The 24,069-nt window shown below is 35.2% G+C and overlaps 9 protein-coding genes across 9 annotated transcripts; 3 read left to right on the forward strand and 6 right to left on the reverse strand.

The window, feature by feature from the left end:
- Window positions 1–32: 32 nt before the first annotated feature.
- On the reverse strand, window positions 33–3,009 carry I206_102255 (uncharacterized protein; the record flags this gene model as incomplete). Its single annotated transcript, XM_019159316.1, has 7 exons — window positions 33–467; window positions 564–1,208; window positions 1,274–1,447; window positions 1,501–1,585; window positions 1,645–1,962; window positions 2,033–2,173; window positions 2,483–3,009. The coding sequence occupies 7 exons, from the start codon at window positions 3,007–3,009 to the stop codon at window positions 33–35; spliced, it is 2,325 nt and encodes a 774-aa protein (XP_019007610.1).
- Window positions 3,010–4,699: 1,690 nt separating this feature from the next.
- Window positions 4,700–6,914, forward strand: I206_102256 (uncharacterized protein; the record flags this gene model as incomplete). The annotated part of the gene is made up of 10 exons (XM_019159317.1): window positions 4,700–4,725; window positions 4,816–4,875; window positions 4,932–4,972; window positions 5,041–5,217; window positions 5,308–5,382; window positions 5,438–5,556; window positions 5,619–6,235; window positions 6,303–6,535; window positions 6,603–6,665; window positions 6,730–6,914. 10 exons carry the CDS (start codon window positions 4,700–4,702, stop codon window positions 6,912–6,914), a joined length of 1,596 nt encoding a protein of 531 aa, XP_019007611.1.
- A 268-nt stretch (window positions 6,915–7,182) lies between these two features.
- I206_102257 (uncharacterized protein) lies at window positions 7,183–8,338 on the reverse strand (the record flags this gene model as incomplete). The annotated part of the gene is made up of 4 exons (XM_019159318.1): window positions 7,183–7,482; window positions 7,595–7,697; window positions 7,786–8,030; window positions 8,111–8,338. 4 exons carry the CDS (start codon window positions 8,336–8,338, stop codon window positions 7,183–7,185), a joined length of 876 nt encoding a protein of 291 aa, XP_019007612.1.
- A 539-nt stretch (window positions 8,339–8,877) lies between these two features.
- I206_102258 (uncharacterized protein) lies at window positions 8,878–10,091 on the forward strand (the record flags this gene model as incomplete). The annotated part of the gene is made up of 8 exons (XM_019159319.2): window positions 8,878–8,920; window positions 9,008–9,020; window positions 9,097–9,182; window positions 9,378–9,460; window positions 9,539–9,565; window positions 9,655–9,760; window positions 9,938–9,948; window positions 10,038–10,091. The coding sequence occupies 8 exons, from the start codon at window positions 8,878–8,880 to the stop codon at window positions 10,089–10,091; spliced, it is 423 nt and encodes a 140-aa protein (XP_019007613.2).
- Window positions 10,092–10,596: 505 nt separating this feature from the next.
- Window positions 10,597–13,946, reverse strand: I206_102259 (uncharacterized protein; the record flags this gene model as incomplete). The annotated part of the gene is made up of 16 exons (XM_070202535.1): window positions 10,597–10,705; window positions 10,767–10,847; window positions 10,942–11,214; window positions 11,285–11,359; window positions 11,441–11,539; window positions 11,599–11,633; window positions 11,690–11,777; window positions 11,840–11,862; window positions 11,926–11,940; window positions 12,004–12,117; window positions 12,181–12,325; window positions 12,407–12,604; window positions 12,681–12,813; window positions 12,889–13,199; window positions 13,297–13,732; window positions 13,799–13,946. 16 exons carry the CDS (start codon window positions 13,944–13,946, stop codon window positions 10,597–10,599), a joined length of 2,283 nt encoding a protein of 760 aa, XP_070058636.1.
- Window positions 13,947–15,021: 1,075 nt separating this feature from the next.
- Window positions 15,022–16,337, reverse strand: I206_102260 (uncharacterized protein; the record flags this gene model as incomplete). Its single annotated transcript, XM_019159321.1, has 6 exons — window positions 15,022–15,085; window positions 15,150–15,316; window positions 15,393–15,611; window positions 15,687–15,837; window positions 15,944–16,181; window positions 16,259–16,337. 6 exons carry the CDS (start codon window positions 16,335–16,337, stop codon window positions 15,022–15,024), a joined length of 918 nt encoding a protein of 305 aa, XP_019007615.1.
- Window positions 16,338–16,890: 553 nt separating this feature from the next.
- I206_102261 (uncharacterized protein) lies at window positions 16,891–20,277 on the reverse strand (the record flags this gene model as incomplete). Its single annotated transcript, XM_019159322.1, has 14 exons — window positions 16,891–17,082; window positions 17,159–17,291; window positions 17,351–17,464; window positions 17,528–17,612; window positions 17,671–17,715; window positions 17,775–17,799; window positions 17,857–18,031; window positions 18,083–18,148; window positions 18,225–18,413; window positions 18,480–18,652; window positions 18,733–19,834; window positions 19,891–19,914; window positions 19,974–20,097; window positions 20,172–20,277. The coding sequence occupies 14 exons, from the start codon at window positions 20,275–20,277 to the stop codon at window positions 16,891–16,893; spliced, it is 2,553 nt and encodes an 850-aa protein (XP_019007616.1).
- Window positions 20,278–21,172: 895 nt separating this feature from the next.
- On the reverse strand, window positions 21,173–21,649 carry I206_102262 (uncharacterized protein; the record flags this gene model as incomplete). Its single annotated transcript, XM_019159323.1, has 3 exons — window positions 21,173–21,332; window positions 21,420–21,490; window positions 21,566–21,649. The coding sequence occupies 3 exons, from the start codon at window positions 21,647–21,649 to the stop codon at window positions 21,173–21,175; spliced, it is 315 nt and encodes a 104-aa protein (XP_019007617.1).
- A 1,110-nt stretch (window positions 21,650–22,759) lies between these two features.
- Window positions 22,760–23,847, forward strand: I206_102263 (uncharacterized protein; the record flags this gene model as incomplete). The annotated part of the gene is made up of 6 exons (XM_019159324.1): window positions 22,760–22,845; window positions 22,907–22,935; window positions 23,002–23,103; window positions 23,172–23,572; window positions 23,655–23,696; window positions 23,788–23,847. 6 exons carry the CDS (start codon window positions 22,760–22,762, stop codon window positions 23,845–23,847), a joined length of 720 nt encoding a protein of 239 aa, XP_019007618.1.
- Between the last annotated feature and the right edge of the window lie 222 nt (window positions 23,848–24,069).

The raw sequence follows: 24,069 nt of genomic DNA on the forward strand, positions 1-24,069 counted from the left end.
TACTATTTTATTTGAATGCATTTATTTATATTTTAATCTTCATTTTCATCATTCAATTTTTGATTGATTTTAGGATAATTCCAAGCTTGATAAACAAAAAAAATTTCAATAAAAAATTCAATTAAAAAAATATAAGATAATCCAAAATTTAAATCATATTTTCCAATTATAAAAGGTAAATAATAAAATAAATCTAAAAATCTAAAAATTAAAATAAAATAACAATTTAAAGAAAAATTTCCTGCAAAAGTTTTTAAATTTTTATTATGAAAAATTTGAATTAATAATGAAAATAATTCAAAACAATTTAAAAAAGATGAAATTATTGAATTATTCCAAAGAAATAAATCATTTTTTTGATTTTTAATTTGATTATAATTTGAAAATTCTTGTATAATTTTTGGATTAATTAAATTTAATTTATAAATATTTGGAATATAAATTATTAAAAATAAACTTATAAATACCTAAAAATTCAAATTTTTTAAATTAATCTTTTGATTCTTTTAAAATTTATGATAAATTTCTTTAGAAAAGAACTCTAAAAAAAAAAAAAAACTCACTACTATCCAAATAAATTTATTAATTCCTGTTCCTTTTCTTATACTATTTCTTTCAGAATGTGACCATTTCCATCTTTTAAAATTAAATTTAAACCAACCAATTTTTTTAATTTCAAATGGAAATATAATTCTTAATTGTAAAATTGCAGGACTAATTTCAAAAATCAAAAAAAATAGAAAAATTAAACTATTTAACCAATTTTTATTTTCATTTTCATTTTTCCAATTATTTATTAAACCAATTAAAGAAGTTAATAAAATTCCAATTGATTTAAAATAAATACTAAAAAAATTTAAACCATTAGAAGTTTGACGTGTATACCAATAAATTAATTCTAAAATAATTATTGGAAAAGCTAATAAAGTTTTAATTGTAGTTAAAAATAATCTAGTTTTTGGATGTTTTCCATTTGTACGTGAACCAAAAATTCCATTTAATTGTTCCCATTCATTATGATCATTTTCTAATTCCCATTTTGTTGAATTATGATTTGATCTATAAGTTTGAACAAAATTATTTAATACATTTATACGACCAGGTTTAAGTGATGAAAATTTAATTGTAAAGTTTACTGAAATGAATTCTGGATCAACTTCAATTGAATTAGAACAATTATTTCTAGTTATAGGTAAAGGTCGAACATCCTATTCAAATAGACAAATTAATAAAGCTCATCTCATAATTTCTTATTCAAAAATAATATACACACTTTTGGTCCTGCCGCGTGAATCAAATTACCAAGATAAGGTCCGTAAGCCAATTCTTTACTCTTCTTGCCTTCTTCCGGTTGTAATACGAATCGATTTTCCCAATGACCGTTCGTGGCGTATTCCCTTGTACAAAGGAATCTCGAAGTCCAGCCACTCAGTAAACTTTTTCCGCACTAAAGGATTTCATATCAATAACTATACCTTAACATTTTTAGCAGAAACTCACCGCATTTTTACGAAGATCTTTGTGTGCTTTATCGAATGCCTTCCTTTCGAATAGTCGGGTTTCATTGACGATATACACGTGAGTCCTTTATATCCGAGCGTAAGGTCAGATCTTTGTATACTGAAATCAAGTTGGTGGACTTACCTGGATACAAGATAAGGTTGACTCCCAGGTGAAATAATAGGTCCAGTAATATTCTGAGATTTAATATTTTGCTCTTTCTCAATGACATTGACGGGATCGATATGACTTTGTTCAAGCTTTTCTTCGTCCTCTTTAATACTTGCATATAAATCATCTTCAATATCATCCACATCATCTTTTGTAGTGTCAGAAGAGTTTTTACATGGATCTCCATGATTATGAAACTCAATCAAGGAGAACCCATGAGAAATGTGTTCTAAAGCTGCCCATTTCTTCGAATCGTCGCCATTATCGCTTGATGATATGGAATTTATAAATCTTAAAGTCAAAGTAATATGGTTAGAAGTCAAAACAAATCAAGTTTTTCATACAGTTGCATCGAACTTACTCAGGATGTATACGTTTTGGTAGTTCAACTTCTTCAGGTTTCCAATGAGTATAATCTTCCATTCTATCTAATTTACTAGGTTGTTGAGGTAAAAGGGTGACTGCTCCTCTAACATCTGGATTGTAGAGATAGTAGTCATAGCTATGAGAGTCCGTCAATCATCAAGCTCAACAATTTTGATTGTAGGAAAGTGAAAGCATGGACGCGGATCCGAGAAAAGTGAGAATGGAGTTTCAAGGAGAAAAGAGGAGGGTAGGAACAGCAGTTTTATGTGCGAAGCAGGAGATGAAGGTGGATCTAGAAGAGGTAGGGATGTGCAAAGATCGGCACAGGATAAAAGCGAAGGACTTCTCAAAGCCCAAGGTGTGTAGGATAGAGAGTTGACGCAGAAATTATTGGATGACGCCTAATTATTGACAAAAAGGTAGAAAACGGCATTGGTATACTCACAATCTCTTCAAGGGTAGCTCAAACTTGACATTGGTCTCAATATCTCTATGTGCCAATGTTAAGTCTTTCATAATGATACCTTGGTAAATTACCTTTTCAATAGGCATATATCTAATTTCAATAGGTGATCTACCTGTTCTAGGTGATAATGATAATTCTCTTGCAGTATATTCTTCAGGATTATAATTTTTTTCATCATAATATTCTTGTCTTTGTTTCTCATTAGGAACTTCTTCATTTGGTATTCTTGAATAAACAGTAAACAAAATATCAAATTTCGTTTCACCATCTATAAGTGGTTTAACTACTGAACTTGAAGTTAAATCTGGTGTAATTGTCCCGTTATAAATAAGGGATTTATGTGGATCTCTAACAGCTTGTATTGTAGTTTTGGTGAATTCAATTATAAAAAATGAAATGACTAATCCTAATCCTGCTGCTATAAGTACACAAAAGATACACAAACATCTTTTTATTGTTCTTTTGGGACGAGGTGGAGGAGGTGCGAATGATTTATCGATATCCATCTTATTTGCTTTTGCAGCGAATGATTGTCGATATGTTCAAAGAAGGTTATTTCTATCTCCTTTAATCATCCACAGTCAGAGAATTATACTGAGGGATTGATGAGCTCTATGTATGCTTGTCATGAAGACAATCCATAGGTCTTGCTGTTGAATTATTTTTAGCAGTTAGTAGTAGGGGTAGTAGTGATTATTGACTGAATTCTCCGATCGGATCACAAAGGTACGCGGCACATACCCCCTAAAACCCTGACAACTTGACTCGGCACGGCTTCAAAATATGTTTATCCAAACGGCCGAGGAAAAGCTATATCTTCACAGATCCGCAGGCAGCGTTTGATAATAAAAACAAAGATGAGGACACATGCGATACAAGTACAAGATTAACGATATGAAGTATCCTTCCATATCGATGGTCACTTCATGCGTGAAAAGCAGCTCAATTAGAAGAAAATATTTTCTTGTATTCCGTTTCTTATTATCCTTTGACTGCTGATCGAATTTTCGTTAAAGTGTTACATATATGTACGTTGGGAAAAGTTTCCCAAATGATTAGCCATGCAAATCTTGTACCCCTTTTCAGCTTGTTATCCGTTGCGGATGAGTTGTGACTGTATCATCAATTCCGTAGGGGTATTGGTCTGACAGGAAGGGCAAAAATTATGCCCGCTTGAGTGAAACACGAGCTGATGATTCGCGATTCTGTTCTGGGGCAGCAATAAACCTCGCTTCTAGGTGATAACGGATGCTCCGCTACTTGACTCGATGTATACCTGATATGAAGCACTAGTAATAAATGTCAAATTTGGAATAAATCCCATAATCACGGCTGACGAAAGAAAGTGCTATTTCGAATTAATGAGATTGAATATGATAAGGCGGAGTTTAACGGAGATCCGTTATTACGCAATTTTCATCTTTTCACTCCCTTTCTCAGTTTTTGGTGTGGGAATTTTAAAGATCGATCTTACCTCGTCAATTTGTTTCTTCTTTTCCCAAATACATATATAAGCATATAAATTTTCCTATCATCCTTTTTCATCTCTTCCCATCTTTACATATTTTGCAATCAACCACACAATCATAAATTGCTTACATCCACCTTAGAAGTGCGAACACAAACCTAGGTCAGTAAAGAAATAAAACAGGATGTTTCCTTTAAACTTCTATGATCAATTGATCTATTGAAGTTAAATCCATTTTCTTTTGAATCTGAAAACGCGGTCAAATGAATCATGAAAAATTAAATTGCTAGTCTGAAAATGTTACTCTCTTCTTCAAGAAAGCTCAAAACATAAAAACAAAAGAGAGAACATATGACATATCGATAATTCATTTATCAATCATCTTCAACAGATGTTGATAAACGCTTTTTATGTCGGACTTTCTCACCCATTTCTTTCCTCTTTTATAGGGTGAGGAAATGGTGTTGGGGAGGTACCTTTAAAAGACTTAAGTGAAAAAATGAATTATCTGATAAAAAAGCAACACGGGTGCCGGGTCTTCCTCTATAAAACTGTTTTTTATTTACCCTATCCTTGGATGGGGTAAAAATAAACAATAATATTGAGGAATGGACGCCGAGCTGAGATCATACCGTCGTTAGCGGATCAGGATAATGCCTGCGTCGCTAGTTGCTTTTTGAGTTTGAAAGTTTGTCTTGTTTTGAGCTCACAATTTGTTAGTTTAAAGGATGATTACTCCGGATTGGCAAAATATGTAAGTGCAGATATATTCCCCCAATTATATGCTGTGTTACATGAATCCTTTATCTGGGAATTTCAGGCTCATGTTCTGATTGTTATGTAGTCCGAACGCAAGTGACCATTTGAAATGGTACGAAAACAAGGGAAAGCTTAAGCTCAACTTGTGAGTCATTTCATGATTGTATCTGCGAGAGATTTCAATTGACAAAGTTTGGACAGCTTCTTGAGTATCGTAGCCATTGGTATGCTCTTGAATGGATGTACGTCTTCTTGATCCTGGTCATATTCTCCGTTTGAGACACTCGCCTAATATACTGCTCGTGAATAGATGACGGATCTCTCATCTCCGGTCTTCAAGCTTCCGATGCCTGGCAAGCCGATGTGGGGTACCCCAATGGTGTCAAACTTGGTCTTTTAAATGCTTGTGGTTCATTCTCAGGTGTCGTTGTTGGTCCAATCATCACTTACATCGATGAAGTTTGGGGTAGAAGATGGGGTATCAGATGTATGTATCGCTCTTCCCACATACAATCCTTTTTTTCCCCACATCAATCCTTGTTATTGAGATCATACTAATGAGCTGAGCATCTTTTAGTCTACGGATATACTATCTTGATTGGTTCTGTGATCGGCTGTATTGCTGGTGTGTCCGGTGCAAATGGTTACGCTCGTGAGTGATAATCATGATGGAATATGGAAAAGGATTGACCTTCCCGGGATTTTAGTTTTCTGCGTCGGACGAGTTATCATTGGTTTCGGACTTACTTCGTTCCTCATGACCAGTCTGATCGTTGTCCAAGAAATAAGTCATCCCAGATCCAGGTCGACTGTCGCTCATTCATGGGTAAGTCTTGGCTTATACACATCGCTAGTCTGTATTTATTTTGACTGAGGCTTTGTTCTTAGAACTCATGGTACATTCTTGGTCTTTTCATTGAAGGATGGGTAATTTTTGGATGTGTTGGTTATATATCCTCAAACACCTCTTGGTCATGGCGAATACCTTATATTATACAAGTTGGCTTTGCAATTTACATTCTTGTCGCCGTTCAATTCGTTCCTGAAACTCCTAGATGGTTGTTCGCCAATGGAAGAGAAGATGAAGCTTTTGATTTCATGGTTGTATACCATGGTAATGGAAATCGAGAAGATCCTTTAGTTTTGTTCGAATTCGAAGAAATGAAAGTTGCTATCCTCAAAGAACGAGAAGCTAAAGCCGAAAAATGGAAGACAATTCTGAGAGATAGATCAAACCTTCACAGACTTGGTTTAGCTTGTCTTATGCCTTGCTTATTCAACATGTCTGGAGCTTCTATCTTGTACAATTACTATACTATCGTTTTCGAAAACGTTGGTATCACAAATCCTACCACTCAAACTGGTATTGCTGCTGGATTGAATGGTTTTACTTGGTTTTGTCAAATTGGTGCTGTGTATGCTGGTAAATTTATCGGAAGGAGAAAAATCGTACTATGGACTTGGCCTTTCCTTCTCTTCTGCTTAGTAGGATTATGTGCTGCAGGGTAAGTTACCTATTTAGAATTCAAGATCTTTACCGATTTAGCGCTGATCTGATCTAATATATTTAAGGGGCGTATATGCCAACACTGGAGAAACAAATACTAGTGCAGGAATAGCTACTGTATCTCTTGTTTGGATTTTTCAAGGATTTTTCAACTTTGCTTGTCCTGTCATTTATTCTTACGCATCTGAAATTCAAACTTATTCAATGAGATCAAAAGGAATGTTAGTTTGGAATACCGTTTATCAATTACAAGGTGCTTATGTCTCTTGGGTTGATGCAATTGCTTTGGAAGCGATTGGTGAGTTTCCCTTTTTAAAGCAACATAAACCTCAATCAAATTTTACTAATTTATAATTTTGATGTAGGGTACAAGTATTACGCTGTATATATGCCTTTAGTAATTATTCAATTTGTCCTTGTATATTTCTGTAAGTGTTTCACCGTGGAATGTTCATTTTAAATTGGCGCTGAGATTTGAGATAAATCTCGCAGTCATGGTTGAAACTAAAGGATATACTCTTGAAGAAATCGCTTTAGCCTTTGATGGAGGATCCAAAATCTCTTTGGCTAATACAGATATTTTGCCCTCTGTCGAGCATAATCAACGAGTTCCCAACAGCGAAGAGGACGAAAGATTATCCAGGGAAGGGGATCATAAGAATATCGCTACCAACTGATCGTCGCTGATGTGAAAATCAACAATGTAGTGGAGAGAGGTGGAGAGATGAAGATTTACACAATATTCAGGTCGACGGATGACCTGAGTGAAAGGATGAAGTGTTTAGGCAAGGTGCGGAGTTGGATTCAGTCATATAAAACCACGTATTTATTTCAGTGCAAATTCGAAGGAGAGAAGATAATTAATCTAATTAAAAACAAAAATACAAATGCATTTTCTTAATTCTTTTTATTTGAGATTTCCTAAATCTACTCTGATACTTATACTTATGAATTAATAGCTGATCCTCTAAGTCTTACATACATAACTTCCCAACCTTCTTCATCTTTTGATAAATTATTTATCGATTTAATACCAATACCAGGATTTTCATTTGACCAATAATTATCAATTCTACAAATTTCTACTACTTGATTTAAAATTTCATCTGAATCTTGATCTGATAAATTTGAAAGAAATGAATTTCTTGCAAATGTTCCTAACCATCCTTTAAGATTTGTAGGTAATGCTGTAGGTCTTGGAAATAATTTTATTAATCCTGGAGTTAATCCATTAGATTTAAGTAACTATTATTACGATCAATTTCAATATTAATTAGCTTGATTAATTTATTTTTAAAATTTAAAAGAGGTTAAAGTGAAATGAAAAGCCAAAGAAAAAAAAAAAAAAAAATCTAACCTTTTCATATTGTTTATCAGTTGGAAAATACCATGGATCAATTGGAATAGGATCAATATTACGTGTACGTAAAACTTGATGTATAGCTGATCTTATACCGACGCTAAGGGGGAAGGGGGTCGGCAATATGAGTTGTCAAAGTTTTAATTTATGATTAATTAATTTTTTTTAAAAATAAAAACCTCTCTCACACATTTCCAAATCCACCAAATTCAAAAATAAATTTTCCATTTGAATTTAATAACCATTTAATTAATTTAATTACATTTATTGGATTTGATTTACACCAATGTAAAGTTGCTGAAGTAAAAACTTTATCAAATTTACCTTTTAATTCAGGATAATTTAATTTAAAAAAATCAAAATCTTGTATATCTGCTTTTAAGTAATTTATTTTTTTATTTAAAGATAAAGTAGATTCTTTTGCTGATTTTAACTGATTTAATTTCAATAAATTCAAATTCACTTTATTTTTCAGAGTTATATAATCCAAACAAGAAAGAAAAAACAACTTACCATACTTTCATTACTATCAATACCTATAATTTCACCTTCATCTCCTATTAAATCTTTAATTTGTATTGTTAATTCACCAGTTCCACATCCTAAATCAATTATTTTTTCACCTTTTTTCGCATCAAGTAATTCAAAAATAGGTGAAGAATTTTGAGAAGAATAAACGAATGATGCGTTTGTTTGATATTTGGTTGGATTATGATTAGTTAGATTTGAAGTATATGACATTTTTGATTTATTGAGTTTTTTTTTCTTTTAGGAGAATGAAAGAAATGTAGAAATTTCAATTATTACGGATGATCATTTATACCTTTTCTTTTATTGACTCTTTTGACACACTTGACTATGATAATTTCGACCGAAAGTAATAGATTAAATATGACTCGTAGATTCGTATTATAACATCATGTGTACTTATGGTTATCTCACTTTGTCTGAGATGATAGTGGACGTTCTCCACATCCTATATCGGCCGAATGATCCGATGAATATAGGCCGAACAAGATTGTATGAGTATGATGTGGAAATGTACTCGTATGAGTTGTGATGATAAAGGTTAAGGGGTCCCCACAAGTTAAAGAGGAGTTGGGTTGGTTCTTAACCGGTAACATACACCACTTCGAAGACGAGTTGCAGTAGTCCTCAGCAGTTGTAGTGTACAGCACGAATCTATCACCGTTTTTTTTCAAACATTGATCATTGATAATCGGATATCGTACAGGCAAACTCTTTTGACATACATAACCACGACAAGACGCAAACTTAAGATGACCTCTCTAGCTTCATGTATCTTTTGTAAAATAGTTAAAGGTCAGTCTGTTTTCTACTCTTTTCTTCTTTACATCTCAATCACATGAGCTGAAAGTTTAAAATCATGAATCATGAATCAATTTTCAGGTGAAATTCCTTCGTAAGTATTGGATTTTTTTACTCAATTTCAAAACAACAATATATAATCAATATTGATAAATCAAATTTTGATGTAGAATGAAATTACTTGAAACCGATACAATCTTTGCTTTTATGGATATTGGACCTATAGCAAGAGGACATTGTTTAGTTATTCCAAAATGTAAGTTAACGGGGCAAATGATAGTATTTGAATTATTCAATCGTTATTTTTTTTTATTTTTTATTTTTTCAATCATATTCATTCATCATCTTCTTACATTTCAGTATTTTTGTATTCCACAATTTATTAATCATTTCTAGTAAAATCTCTCTTCTTTCGTAAAATGATGAAAACTGATAAAAAGATTTTACTTAGATCATGCTGCAAAATTGAATGATCTTCCAGATGATCAAACAAAAGATATAATTCCAGCTTTAAAAAAATTAGCAATTGCTTCTGTTAGTTTTATTCATATTAATATACATTATATATATTTAACCAAGATGATTTAATTTTAATCTATTTATACTTATTAGGGAGCTGAAAATTATAATATACTTCAAGTAAGATACATAAATCAATTAAAGTATAAATATTGAGAAAAATAAAATTACTAATTATAGGAAAAAATGATTTTTTCAAAATTTAATAGAATAATGGTAGAGCAGCACATCAAGTTGTTGATCATGTACATTTTCACGTTATACCTAAATTTGCTGAAAAAGGAGATGAAGAAGGTTTAGTTATTGGTTGGCCAAGTAAGTTTCTAATCTTTTAGATATGAAATTTAAAATCAAAATTTTATTACAATCAAGCAAAATTCTCTTTTTGTTTTTATTTTTAATAAAAAGATCAAATATTATATATGTGGGGGAAAAAAAAGAGAAAGAGAATAAAATATTAATTTTCATTTAAAATTATGTTTTTTTTTATAGCTCAAAAAGATGTAAGTGTTTTTTTTATTTTTATAAAGAAATTCAAATCACATAATGATTATCGTTTTTACTAATGATGATTTTTATGAATTTATCTTAGTTATCTAAAGATGAAATTACAAAAATCTTTGAAGAAATGAAATCTAAACTTTAAATGTAAAACTTACGATTCAAGATTCTGAAATTTGAATTAATAATTAATAATTGGTTAAGGAATGGATGAAAACAGTTAATTTGAAAAAGTCATGTTTTGTTTGTTTGTTTCATAAAAGAGATGTTATGTGACTTGGCGAAATGTTAGAAATCAATAAATCATCAACCATACATGCTGGCGAGATCATGCTGGACTGATTCATGGATTGATTTCAGATAAGGCAATATTGCAATGCAACTGATGGGAAATCTTATCTCATGAGACGTAGCGACCTATTTGGAAGTTGATTCAATCAAATACATAAGCATACCAATTTCACATTTTTCCAATTTAATACATCATAACTCTTCCACAACAATACCGAGATAATTTCATAATGATAAACAGATATATATCTCTGTAATACGTTTTCTTCACTCGACTAATCCCTAGAGCTCCCTCTGCACTGTAATTATTGGCTGCCATCCCTTATAAGGAAGTATACGCTCCGTCTGTTCGTTGCTAATTATAGCTTGGACTTTGCATCCGCACCCGCACCTTCTGCGTCACCCTTCTCTTCGGCTTCTTTATACGCAGTCTCAATTTCGTTCTTGAATGTCTTCGCGGCGACGTTACTGCCAAACAATCATAGCATTAGCCTGACACTCGCTCATTTTCTAGACGACCTTGCCTCACCGCTTGATTTTCAGAGTGGGAGTCATCACTTCATCAGGGAATGGTTGAAGAGTCAGGTGAATACCCTTGATCATTTCGAAACTGTAAGACGCTAATTGTTAGTAGTTGTTGATTTCATCTAAACTTGTTGCAAGAGCGAAGCCTCATCCGCAGAGGAAGATGGAAGCAGTCTCACCCATTAAGCTTGTGTTGTTTAGATATCTTCGCCAATCGCTTCAATACCAATTTCCTAACCTTTTTATCGCTAACGGCTTCTTGCAAACCTCGTATGTCCTCAGGCTTGACATGTTTTCCCAAGGCCGAAGAACAGAAATTCGAAGTCTGAATTGGATCTAAGACGGCCACTGCAACTAAACTCGAACGAGTGGAGTCCGCATGAACGAGTAAAGAAGCAAATAGTGGATCTAAAGCGTAGAAAGACTCGAGCTTCTCAAGAGCGACGTATTCTCTGTTCAAGCCAGGAGTAATGAACAAGTCAACTCAGTCCACCTGTTCCCAAAGGCTGAAAGTAAACATACCCTTGACTCAGTTTTACTACATTCTTCACCCGATCGACTATCTTCAAGTGACCTTGAGGCGTGATCTCACCGATACTGTCAAGTCACATGTTCAGTATATGTACTGTATTGTGATTGCTCGAGGATATGTGCTCGTAAGTGAGATGGCCAACTCACTCTCCTGTGTGGAACCATCCGTCTTGATCTATGCTATCCGTTGTAGCTTTGACATTGTGTAGATACCCAGGTGTTATATTATATCCTTTCAGACAGACCCTGATGTCGGGTCGTCAGCTGATTATCAAGGTATCAATTTGGACATAGCAATAACTTACTCTCCTCTAGGATTAGGCTTATCGTTACTTGTGTACTGTTATTGTAGACGGTGATCAATGTCAAGCTCAGTGTTCAGGAGGTCGCACTCACTCCCATCTCAGCTTGATCAACGAACTTGACGTCATTGCAGGTCTGAACGAATCCAATTGTGCCGACGGCTCGAACGTCTCGACCGATACTATATGCCATAAATGATCAGCAAATGCACGTGAGATTACCAAAGGATTGACGAGAACATACCCTTTTGTACAAGTTCCAACCGACTTTTACAACGTGTGAAGTCAGCTTTTGTCCCTAGAATCTATGTTTCAATCGATGTAACCTACTTCGGTCAAACCATACTGAGACAGCCCTCGATTAGCCTCGCACTCTTACGCTCAGAGGTATGACTGAATGACACTTACACCTTGAATAACGTCGCATCCAAAGCAGATCTTCAACATCTCATGAACGTCCGGGGCGAGTGGGGCAGCTCCCGAACACATATACACCAATTTACCTCCAAGCAGAGCTTTTATCTATGGTAGAACAAGATTGTTGAGATAAGACTACTTTGTCATTAGATAAGGAAGAGGACTGACCTTTCTGAAAACTAAAGCATCCCACAAGGGATGAGTAACGCTGCCCGTCTCTCGCCAATTAGCTAGTTTAGCTTCCACCGCTTTCTTCAGCAACGCTCCCTTGAGACCGCCCGCATCCATTTGAGTTCTGACCGCTGCGTGAATTCTGGATGAGGTTGTTGAACACCAAAATCAGAAAACCTCCAAATACGCATGGGGCAGAATATGCTCTTAAGAGATCACCTACCTGTTCCATACCCTCGGTACACCTGCCATGAATATAGGTTGGATAATTTGGGCGTCCTCAAGCAGTTTCGTTACATCTCCGGTGGTGAATGCGATCGTGCCATCTCCGTGAATGACCACAAAATGGAGGAACCGCTGCACCAGTGAATAATCAGTTAACCTTTCATACCTTGGTCCTAATCCAGGCATCTGAACATACCTCGAAACTAGTGATGTTGGTTGGAGCAATCAGCGAGGGATAGACGGTAAACTCGAATACACAAAGAATGACTCACATGTGACTCAGAGGGAGATAAGAGATATATCTCCACTCATCGTCAGTCATCAAACCATCAGTTGAACCCAATACATTGGATCGAATAGCGTAGGTTAGATTTTTGTTGGTCAGGACCACTCCTTTGGGATCACCTATAGGCATAACATGAAAGTTGCAATCAGCTTTGTGCAAAACAAACTTTGCCTGCATAGCGCTGAGCCACTTACCGGTGGTCCCACTAGTATAGCTTACAGTGACGATTCTTTCTCTGTCTAAATCTAGGTCTCCGGCGACATTCTTAACGGGTCCAGGCTCTGTATAAACACCATCGGTTGACCCGTATTGTTCGAGCTCGTCCATGACTAGAAGTTCAATATTCAAACTAGATGCCCAGTCTGAGAGTAGCTTGCGCTCTGAATAAGGAAGGGGATCCATCGACACAATGATTTTCAAAGAAGGGCAATTGGGAGCGATCTTCAAAAGCGAGGAAAGGTGATTCGATGATGCAAAGATAATAGGTAATGGGCAGTGATTTGTGCTGAAACAGAATAGTTAGCATTCATCTCCGTGTTACATACGCCATTCGGTATGCTAGTCATACTTTGGTATGATCGGAATAACAGTTGCCAACTTACATGTATTGAGCGACATCAGGACCAAGAGTTTCATACAGACTAACCCCTACTAAACCGTATGCCTGACAAGCGAAATCTACAACTTGCCATTCTTCTCTATTTTTCGACCAAACACCTACAGCCCATCCTCGTCTACTTCCCGCTTTGTGCCGATTCGAATTTCCATAATATGGTACACCAGGATGAGTGATTTCTGGAGGACTGACTCCATTAGTTCCGATAGATGATTTCAATCTACCTTCTCTTTCTAAAGCTAATAATGCTGAACCCGTATTCGATCGACGAGTCTGAAATGCCCCGTAGGATGTCGGGATCAAGGTACGGGAATAAACAGGTTCGGCGGGACTAGTGTTAGTCAAAGATGCAGGTGCAGCTGGATTAGACGGTACAATAGCTCGACGAAGGAATAATGCTCTGTTCGGGTGTCTTGCGACGGCTAAGTGATGATGAATTAGGTCAGTCACTCCCGTGAATATGAGGATATATGCTTGGAATGACATACACATGTCGAATAATTCGAAAAGGGTTGTAGGTTCTCCAGGTAATGTTTCGAACCATTTCTTATCCCAAATGGCTATGACACTCTCGTCAGCTCTGCTCTCAATATGACTAAAACCAGATCCAACTTCACTTACCACATCGATATACATCTGATCGAATTTCATCAAATTAGTCAGATTACAGTATAACATCTCCCCGGTTCCACAGCTGCTTACCACTTTGACCCGGAACTCTTGTGCCAGGTACAGACTGTCTTCATATCAGCTCGCTGTAATCTTGGAGGATGAGACGGAATTCGGATCTGACTCACTTCACTTTGCCTATCCAAATTCAATGTTTCAGGAAATGAAACGAAGCCCACCATGATGAAGTTTTATTTCTGCTTGACGTCAAAAGTACTAGATCAAAAGGTAAGAGGATTGATGTAGATACAACGGATATCAAGGAAGGATAGAGAATAAGAACTTGTTATTTAGAAGTAGTCGATTGATTGATGATTTCAAAGTCTAATAAGAACCAATAAAGGGAATAAATGATCGTCCCCACCTGGTTGTTAACGAATCCACGAGGATGCTCAATCTCCGAATACACACAATGAAAATTAGATGAGATCTATGGATGTTCAATGGGGGTGGGTTTAGATGTAATGGGTAAACTAGTAATGATGAATGGGTATGTATGGTCACTTGCACAATTATGAATGGAATGATATAAATCCCGTTTTTCCTGGAAGTAATTAACAACGACTTTACCGGTTAAAAATGATTAATCATTAACCGATTATTATTATTATTTTACTGCTTCTGGAATTCTACCTGTTATTTACTTTTGATGACGATTCATACTCTGAGGTGAGTAGTATCCTTTCAAAACGCACATACATTGTTATTATTATTAGGTCAGGTTATACCAAAAACATAAAGCTCATGTGACAACCAGTAAATTGGCATTTTGGGTACCTACGAGTCCCCGCATAACTCGGATCTCACTATGCTTTTCAAAAGGCCAGCACATTCAGTCCCCATCACAGTACTACGGTAACCGATGCTGCGATGCACCGATACATACATAGATCCGCGACGTGACTGATTGGTATAAAATGCTTGAGCATGAATTCGATGGCTCAATTATGTTGATTGCATAACATTTATATACTACGGCTACAAAACAGGTTTGAACTCGATATCACTATAGTAGTTGAAGAAGATAATATAGGATGATTACCTAGATAGACGAAGGAGTAGCTACGGTAGCACCGCCATCAGGAGCAATGAATTGACCATTAACGCTATTTCAATGAGTAGATCAGCTTTATTCCTATTCCATTTGCTTTCAAATGAGAATACACATACAATACACCAGCATAACTCGCTAAATAAAGTGTAGCAGCTGCCATATCTTCTTCTTTACCTGGTCTACCAGAAGGTAATCCTTTACCTTTTCCAGTATTTGATAAATCAGATTTATGAGTTGTAGAATCAGAATCTCCTGCAGTCATTTCAGAAGGGAATATACCAGGCTATATAATATAATATAGATATGGAAATTATCAGCATAGATAATTTGACAAAAATAAATTATTATTTTAAACATACAGCAATTTGATTAACTCTAATTCTTAAAGGTAAAAATTCCCTTGCCATAACTTTTGATAAATGAACTAAAGCAGCTTTTGAAGATGTATAAGCGAATTGACCACCTGAAGAACTTTTCATTAAACCTGAAATTGAAGAAACGTTTATAATTTGAGAAGCATATCCTTTTGTTGATTTTGCTCCATCAGCCAATAATGGTAAGAAAGCAGCTGCTGTGAACTGTTGTTGAAGAATCAGCTTCATTCTTCAAAGCATATTAAAAAAAAGTTTTATTTAAAAAAGATTAAAACTAACGTATTGTCCTGCAACATTAGTATGTAAAATATCATCCCATTCTTTAAATTCAGATTTTAATAATTGTTTAGAATATTCTTTTGGATTTTCATAATTTATATTTTCCCATCCTTCTCTTGAACCTTCACCTGCAATACCAGCGTTATTGAATCTATAAATTAATATATCATTAGATTAGGATGAAACTTCTCAATTAAGAAATTAATATTTTTTTAAAATTTATTTATTTATTTTAAACAATTAAAACAAAACTTTACAGTATATTAATTCCATCTTTAGATTGAATTTCAATTTCTTTAACTAAATTTTCAATATCATTTTTATTTGAAATATCTCCTTTTATTGGAATTATTTCACCACCATTATTATTTAAATTTTTTCCATATTTTTCAGCAACATCTTTTAATTTTTCAAAATTTCTTGAAGTTATAAATACTTTTGCACCATTTTGTGAAAGTGCAATAGTTTGCATTAAACCTATACCTGTTCCTCCACCTAGAAATAAAAGAAATAACAGATGAATAAATAAATTTCAACACAAGTATCGAAAGAACCAACAAAAAAAAACATACCTGTTACAACAGCTGTAAGTCCTTTACATGAAAATAAATTTTCAGCTTTAAATTGATTTTGATTTTGATCAAATGACATATTTAATGAATTTCTTTTTCTTTTAATTGAATTTGTTGAAAAAGATTTAAAATATATTTTAGGTGAATATTGATTTTTAATTTTACAATTAATTTGTTGATTTAAAATGATAGATGAAGAAGAACAAAAAGGAAAAGTAGAACGTGATAATGTAATTGATGGTTTTCTTATAATAAATGACATCGTTTTTATACTTATCAACCCAGAATGACCACAGCAGGTTTTAAGATGATTTATGACTAATTATCTATTCTTTTGTGGAAAAAGTCCCAACTTATGATGTCAAATGACCCATGTCCATTCTTTACTCTTTACATCAATCTCATACCTTTGTCATAATACGAGTTAGATAGAGGTGGAGCTATAAAGTGGAGGTTTATCATTTATGAAATCATGAAATCATACTTTTAAGCGATATCGAAATAAAGGCACGATCGAGATTTCGATAAAAAAAGATGAATTCCAAGACAAAATGGTTCAAGTTATCTTGCTACTTAAAAGCATAGTATTACAGTACATGCCAAATGAACGTTTCTGTAAGGTATATATAGAATTAAGCCGGACTACCATTCTGCCCAGTCATTCGTCTTGTAGGCGTATTATTTGGATCTTTAGGTTTTTCTCCATTTACCCCTATCTCTCCTTCTGATTTACCGATCCTAGAGTATTCTTTAGGTAAGAGAATAGCTCGATCAATAGCTACTGGTAATCCTCTATGTCTACCTCTAAGCATCACAAGAATGATCTATCAACGATATCTCATCAGCTCATCTTCCGGAACATGGATTTGAACAAACCAAATTAGGCATTTATACACTTACTACGATTTTCGAAGCATATCCCAATTCACCGACGAAAGAAAAGTTATTATTCGGTGTTCCGAGACTAAGACCAATGACCGAATACGCGGAAGTACATTCAAATAAGATTCTGAAGATAGTAAACCAGTCATATCTATTGGTTTGGTTTAGCATAATCATCTTCGCGATGAAAAAGCTCTTTGCCCGACTCACTTTTCGGGATCCATGAGTTTACCCCGTTCGAAACAACATATCAAGAATATCGCAGCTGTCAAAGGCCAAATATCGAATGCAAGTTGTTTACGCATGTGCCAAAGGAGGTATTTCCTGAGCGCACAGGACAATATTAGCAACTATGATATCACTTTTTGATACTGCCTTCAAACTCACGAAAACACCTCATGTCTTTTGCCTTTGAATTCAGGTTCATCTTTGCTCGCAGTATCTGGATCTTCAGCTTCATACACGCCCAAGGCTATATTCTCATCACGTTAATCGAGGTAGTTATCGAATGCGACTTTGTCCTAGCTCACCTTTCTCCTCATATACATTGGTAGCTCTGACCGACATCGCGATAGCTAATCCATTTAATTAGCCAATTGCGCTTGAGTGTGATAAGCAAAGGAGTGTAACTCACGGTATATAGCTACGTACATCAAGATCTAATCGTGGAAACGATCAGACAGATGTTTCGCACATCGATTGATCACAGCACTCACCACGTATAAGAATAAGACAGATGGAGCCATATTGCTTAAAGCTACTATTCCTAAGCCACTGGCTCTGACACTAAGTGATTGCAAGAAGCCATCCGAGAATCGTTGCCATCTGTCAATAGATTCGAGAACCGGCAAACCTATATTGAGAACGAGAAACGCAAGCAGCTCGACGACCCTGTAACATCCCATCTCAGTAACCCGTTTGATCGTAAGCGAACGGACTCACATGAATGCTAGAACTACGAAGAGAAGATACCATGTTTGATGACTTGGAAAGAGGTACAAGAAGCATCTAAAACACGATTGATTCATGGAGGACCATAAGAACACTTCACTGCTCATGATGGAGATCAAAGGTTACGACTCACCTTCTCGGATGATCAAGTAAGAAATGCAAAGTTTCAAATTTTTCTCCTCTCCTGGTGATTCTAGTACCTACCCAAATGATGAATCGCAACAAGATCGGGAAAGCGTGATTACCAGCCAATAGGATGAAGATGACAAGCCACACCTGAAGGTAGCAATCGGGAAAGGGCACTAAACCTTGATCTACCAGACTATCGGATGTAGGTCAGCTCGATAATAAGGTGAGTCGCTGCCTATGCAGGGAAACAATCACATACCTCATGCCAGTCCCGGTAAACGACGACGCACTTAAAAACAAGGAATACCAAGTCTTGTTCACGTTATCAATTTGTACGCCTTGAGTCGCTTGAAATGCCGAGTCCCATTTATGCGTTTTGGAGAGATATATCGAGATTATTGCAAATGGTATAATTTGGCAGATCAACATATACTATATCGAAACAATCAAACTTTATCAGCTATATATACTCGCAGACTAAAGTATTGGGACAGAAAGTTTTGACAACGTACACTGCCGACTAGATATCCTAATAATCTCAAAGCCCTGTACTCGACTCCCCCAATTTGTTCAAGTTCATCGTCATCTAGCTCCTCGGTCCAAAATCGACTATTTCGACCAATTACTAATCCGCTTAACGTTTCAGGCATCCATTTAGCTACCATCGCTGTCCAGCTTTCTTCTTCTCCAGTTCCTCGATGATATTCTGCTGAAGAAGATCGTTTCTCTTCATCTTGATAAAAAGTCGGGTTCGTGATTAATTCTAATTTCTTAACTGGTCTACCTAACTTTTGTGTTGTAGATGCTGGTAATAAATGATTCTTGATGAGTTCGAAAGGAGTAGGAAATCCTCCCATACCTGTATTCTTGTATCCTCCATGGAGATAACCTGGCGGTCTGTTCGGATATTGAGAAGGACTAGACTTTATGCGGTCCAACGGTACACCATTCGTGCCTTTGCGTGTCGCATCCCTGACTCGGGATGGGCTAGGATGATCAAAGGAAGCAATATTAATTGTCTGACTTGGAGCCAAGGTGAGTTGTCTTGTTTGTTGTCGTAACCTCTGTCTAGTTGAATAAGGTGATTGAGCGGTTCTATCAGATTCCACAGATGTTGGAGAAGCTGAATTGGGCAAAGCAGTCGTAAAAGCTTTCAATGATTCAGCTCGAGATGTTGGATTGGTAGGTATAACAGTGGTTGATCTTCCTATCGTAGATGGCTGACTAGTTTTATCATTAACAGGACTTTCCAAAGGTCCACCTTCTTCGTCAACCATAGGCGAAGGACTATCACTGATCCCCTCTCGTCCGTTGGAATCCGAAACAAAATTCCCAATTTTATGTCCACTGATTGGAGCTGATATCTTCCCTCTAACGTTTTTCATGTTCTCTTTCACTGTATGTTGCGCAACAAACCCACCCAAAGCATCATCAGTCTTAGTAGGATGAATAGTTTGTGTTCTACGTAGTTTGTCATTGTGTAAAAGCTGTTCACAATGTATTCTAAAGTATCGTTTTCGTACTAAAACCATCATTAGAGAAACGAATTTTGGATCACCAATAACAAAGAGGATCAAGATAAGAACTTGTTGGAATGGATGTAAGGCAGAAACACTATATATTGGAGGTATCAGCATATTCATCACACTCACTCAGGAATTCTCACCCACTTGATAGGTACGAGACCGCATGTTCTTCATGTAAGTATCAGCCTTCTACGCTTGGGAGCTTTGAGAGTAATAGCAAGACTCACGTCATGGCTGAAAAGCAAACAAAAAGACCATCCACAAAAGTGACTTTATGTCTTCCTAACTCTATACTATTCGCATTACCGGATGCATGACTATTCGCACCATAGAATATGCAAGCAACGATGACTATGCGAATCAAGAAGGTATCAGCTAATTGTCATTCTATATACATTGTTTGGTAAGTTAGATGAAGAATTTACTAGGCACGAAAGTGAATATAAGAACATGTAGTCTGAAGAAATTCAAATGATGTCCTAATCTTCCCCATATAGTCTTTTGATCGTATTCCTCTTTAAGCGATTCCATTTTGATTTCTGATATATCTTTCCGTATATTTTTACTTTTCCGAGTTGATTGTAATACCATTTGTCCATCATCAATGAATAAATTTTTCGGATAGAGTACCATCTTACATGTTTCCACCGCCGTTAGTCCCTATAACGAATAGTCGTTGTTTATGAAAGTGTTTTACGCTTTGTCGGAGTTTGATCTAATATCAAGGGTAATGAAAGGGTAAAATCGTGTTCATGTCGCTATGATCGAAGTCTCGCATCGTGGAAAACTCTTTGTTGTATTTGTGTGGACATGTAGTTTATCTGATGATGTTCTGGACTTGAAGATTTGAGGGGATACGCATTGAATGTAAAGGATGTTTTGGTCGATTTTACTTTTGGTTTTATACTTTTGGTTTTAAGATAAAACAACCATGCATATGACGTTCAGGAACACGGATAATCAATATTACATAATCAATGATAAGAATTCTTATCTCTCCACTTGTAATTTTATAGAACAATTTTGCATTAAACATCTAGCCTATCACTTGCAGACAGCTCGATGATTTCGAAAATTTTCCACTGAGTCTATCTATTGACTATCGAAATCAGATTTGAATTGTTTTAGAGGAAGAGTTGACTCTCCTTTTCAAGTTAACAAAAGAATTTCTCACTCTCTTCCCTTGCTTTGATTACAATTCGACATGAAATGTAGAGCTTGGAAGCTTGGGCGATTGCCTACGTTACTAACTTGATACAAGTATGCATGAAATATCGGCAGATTCACCAAACAGAGTGCTCTGATACAAATAAAACAAGCGAATCACTAAATTATACAGCATAACTTTGTCAAGCTTTAACTTACATGTAGATCGAAATTTCACAAGTCATCATACATATATACAATTCCGAATATAGACACAACACTATTGATTCCTAATTGTAAATCCTTTCTCATCCCATGTCCCATAAGCTGGAGGAGGAGTACCACTATTTCCACTCCCGCCTCCATTGGCGTGTGGCGAACAATATCGAGTATTAGCTAAATTCTCATCAGTAGGTCTATGTCGATAAAACTCCCAAGCGCTATTTTGATTGACATTAGCAAACATCTCTTGATGGGGTACCTCATAGTTGTATAAGGCATCTGATGCGTTAAAATTTTGAACTCACGGTGGATCATTCCCGAATCTTACTGACTTAGGAGTGGGAGGTAATGCTTTGTTAATGTTTAGTTTATTACGCTATAGCCCAATATCCCGAAATCATTTATTTAGCATACACAACAATTTTTTGGTTTGAAGAATAGCAAAACTTACCCCAATTGAGAAATCACTTGAATAATGACCGCCAAATAATGGACCATTGTAATTGTGTCGAGGATGTGATTGTGCTGAACCCATCTTAAGCTGATTCGAGACTTACGGGTATGTGAAAAATACTATTGGTTTCAGAGATGTAAATCCAACCAGAATATGTATTCAAGTTTCTACACAAATGAAGGAGTATAGTAAACCTGATAAACCAGTACAACCGAGTCACTGTTCTCTCCTTTATACTGTTGTCTTCTACAATATCATCATTGTAAACAGGATTTCTCATGACTTGACAAGCTTGACTATCAATCGGCTAACCAACTCTCGAGTCCTATGACGAAAGTCAGAGTAAGGAAGGGTTAAAGATGAAAGGATGATGGCTGAAACGCTGGTATTCACGAGTAAGCATAATATCAATCGGCTATCAAGTGTAAATTTCAGCGTTCATCGCCTCAAACAACTCCTCGAGCGCTACGATCATCAAAGTTTTGTTGAGGGCAGAATGAATATCCCTCTTTCAGCCTATCTGAGCATTATGCCGGCTATCTTGTCGAGAATTGGCTCAGATGATCTATATACAATTGTATTTCCGGTCCGAGATAAAGGGGAAAATCAATCTTACGAACTCCCTTTGACTATATTCGCAGGACGTGAATCCTGCAATAGCCGAAATCTACAATGCATTACTAACTGTAAGCACGATTATCTGACATCAAGGTATGTATCAAGAGGCATGCTCATCACACCTTTCAAACTTACCACCTTCATGCGTGTAACTGTCATAATACGCTAGTACGGCGCTAAGGACGTCATAGATAAGGAAGGACGGAGATGCGCGTTTCTAGAACTATACATATATATACCGAACACTGTATCTAAGTTACTACTATTTCTCCTTAAGAAATGTATATCTCGTGAACCTCATCTCGAACTCTACTTAGCAACTTTCGTACTCGCTTTCCGGTCCTGCTCAGGGGATATCGGTGTATCGTCTCGACCTATCATCACAGTAACGGCTCTACATACTTTACAAGTGTTAACAGTGCCTGCCACTCTTGAAAGTCTCTTGTAATCGACTGAATGAACTTATCGAACCTCCACACGCGTCGTCCAGGTCGCGTACAATTGTTTCTACCTATATCTTTAATCATCTCTCATTTACTATTTATAGCTTAAACAATTGCATCGTGTAAGAATATGAGCGTAGTAAATCAAGATAATGTACGAGATCGTCAAGATCTTCTGGATAAAGCTGAAAAATTCGTAAAGGATCATATGGCTGGGTGAGCTCTATTTTTCCATTTATTTGTAGATTACTGCTTAATTATATTGTCTTCTATTCAGATATGACCCATCTCATGATTGGCATCATGGTGAGATTTCAATTCTAAATTTGCTTTATGTACGAACAGTAGCTTATCATGAAAATTATTCAATAGTTCAAAGAGTAAGAAAATTGGCAATACGAATAGCCAAAACACTTGATCCATTACCTGATTTATTAGTTGTTGAATTAACAGCTTTATTTCATGATTTAGATGGTAAGTTCATTATTTCATGATTTTTTCAACAATTGAAAAATTATTTTTTGATAAATCGAATGAAATAGATCATAAATATCGTACAGAATCTTCACCTACATTATCAGAACTTTTAAATCCTTTATTAAATCATAAAGCTTTAAATTCTGAACAATCAAATTTAATAATTAAAATAATTCCAAATATTTCTTATACAACTGAAATTAAATTACAAAAATTAAATCAATGGAATTGGCAATTAAATATAAATGAATTAAAAGTTGTACAAGATTCAGATAGATTAGATGCAATTGGTTCAATTGGAATTTTAAGATTAGCTGCATATAGTTGTAAAATTAATAGAAAATTAATTAATGAAGATCAAAATAATATTAATAATAATAATAATAATAATAATGAACAAAAAATTGGACAATCTGCTGAAGATCATTTTGAAGAAAAATTATTAAAAGTTAAAGATCGAATGAAAGTGAGTTTTATAAGAAAAGAAAAAAATTGTAAAAATTACAAAAGATTAAAAATCTATAAACTTATGATCTTGAAATTTTTAGACTCCGTTTGGAAAGTTAGAAGCTGAACGAAGACATAAGACTGTAAGTTTCATATATATATTTATATATATATATATATTGAAACAATCAATACTATATTCGTATCATTCGCTAATGCGTATTTCTCTTATAGATGATTGACTTTCTGACATCGCTTGAAAGGGAAAGAGAAATCCTATATGAGGATGAATAGAAATTGGTGAAGGATTCGGATACCGTATCATCATCATAACTGGAAATTGACAATGCATTGTATATAAATATCGACAAAGTATGAGTAACGTAGTGGGATAAAACCGGATTTGACATGAACTTCTAATTGTATATCATAACAAGAGTACAAAAAGGACGAAAGCCGCAGGAAGGTTATCTATCGTTTCGGTGTCCCAAAGAATACATAACCTTTTTTACAAAG

Source organism: Kwoniella pini, chromosome 3 (assembly GCF_000512605.2).
Source record: "Kwoniella pini CBS 10737 chromosome 3, complete sequence".
Lineage (NCBI taxonomy): Eukaryota > Fungi > Basidiomycota > Tremellomycetes > Tremellales > Cryptococcaceae > Kwoniella > Kwoniella pini.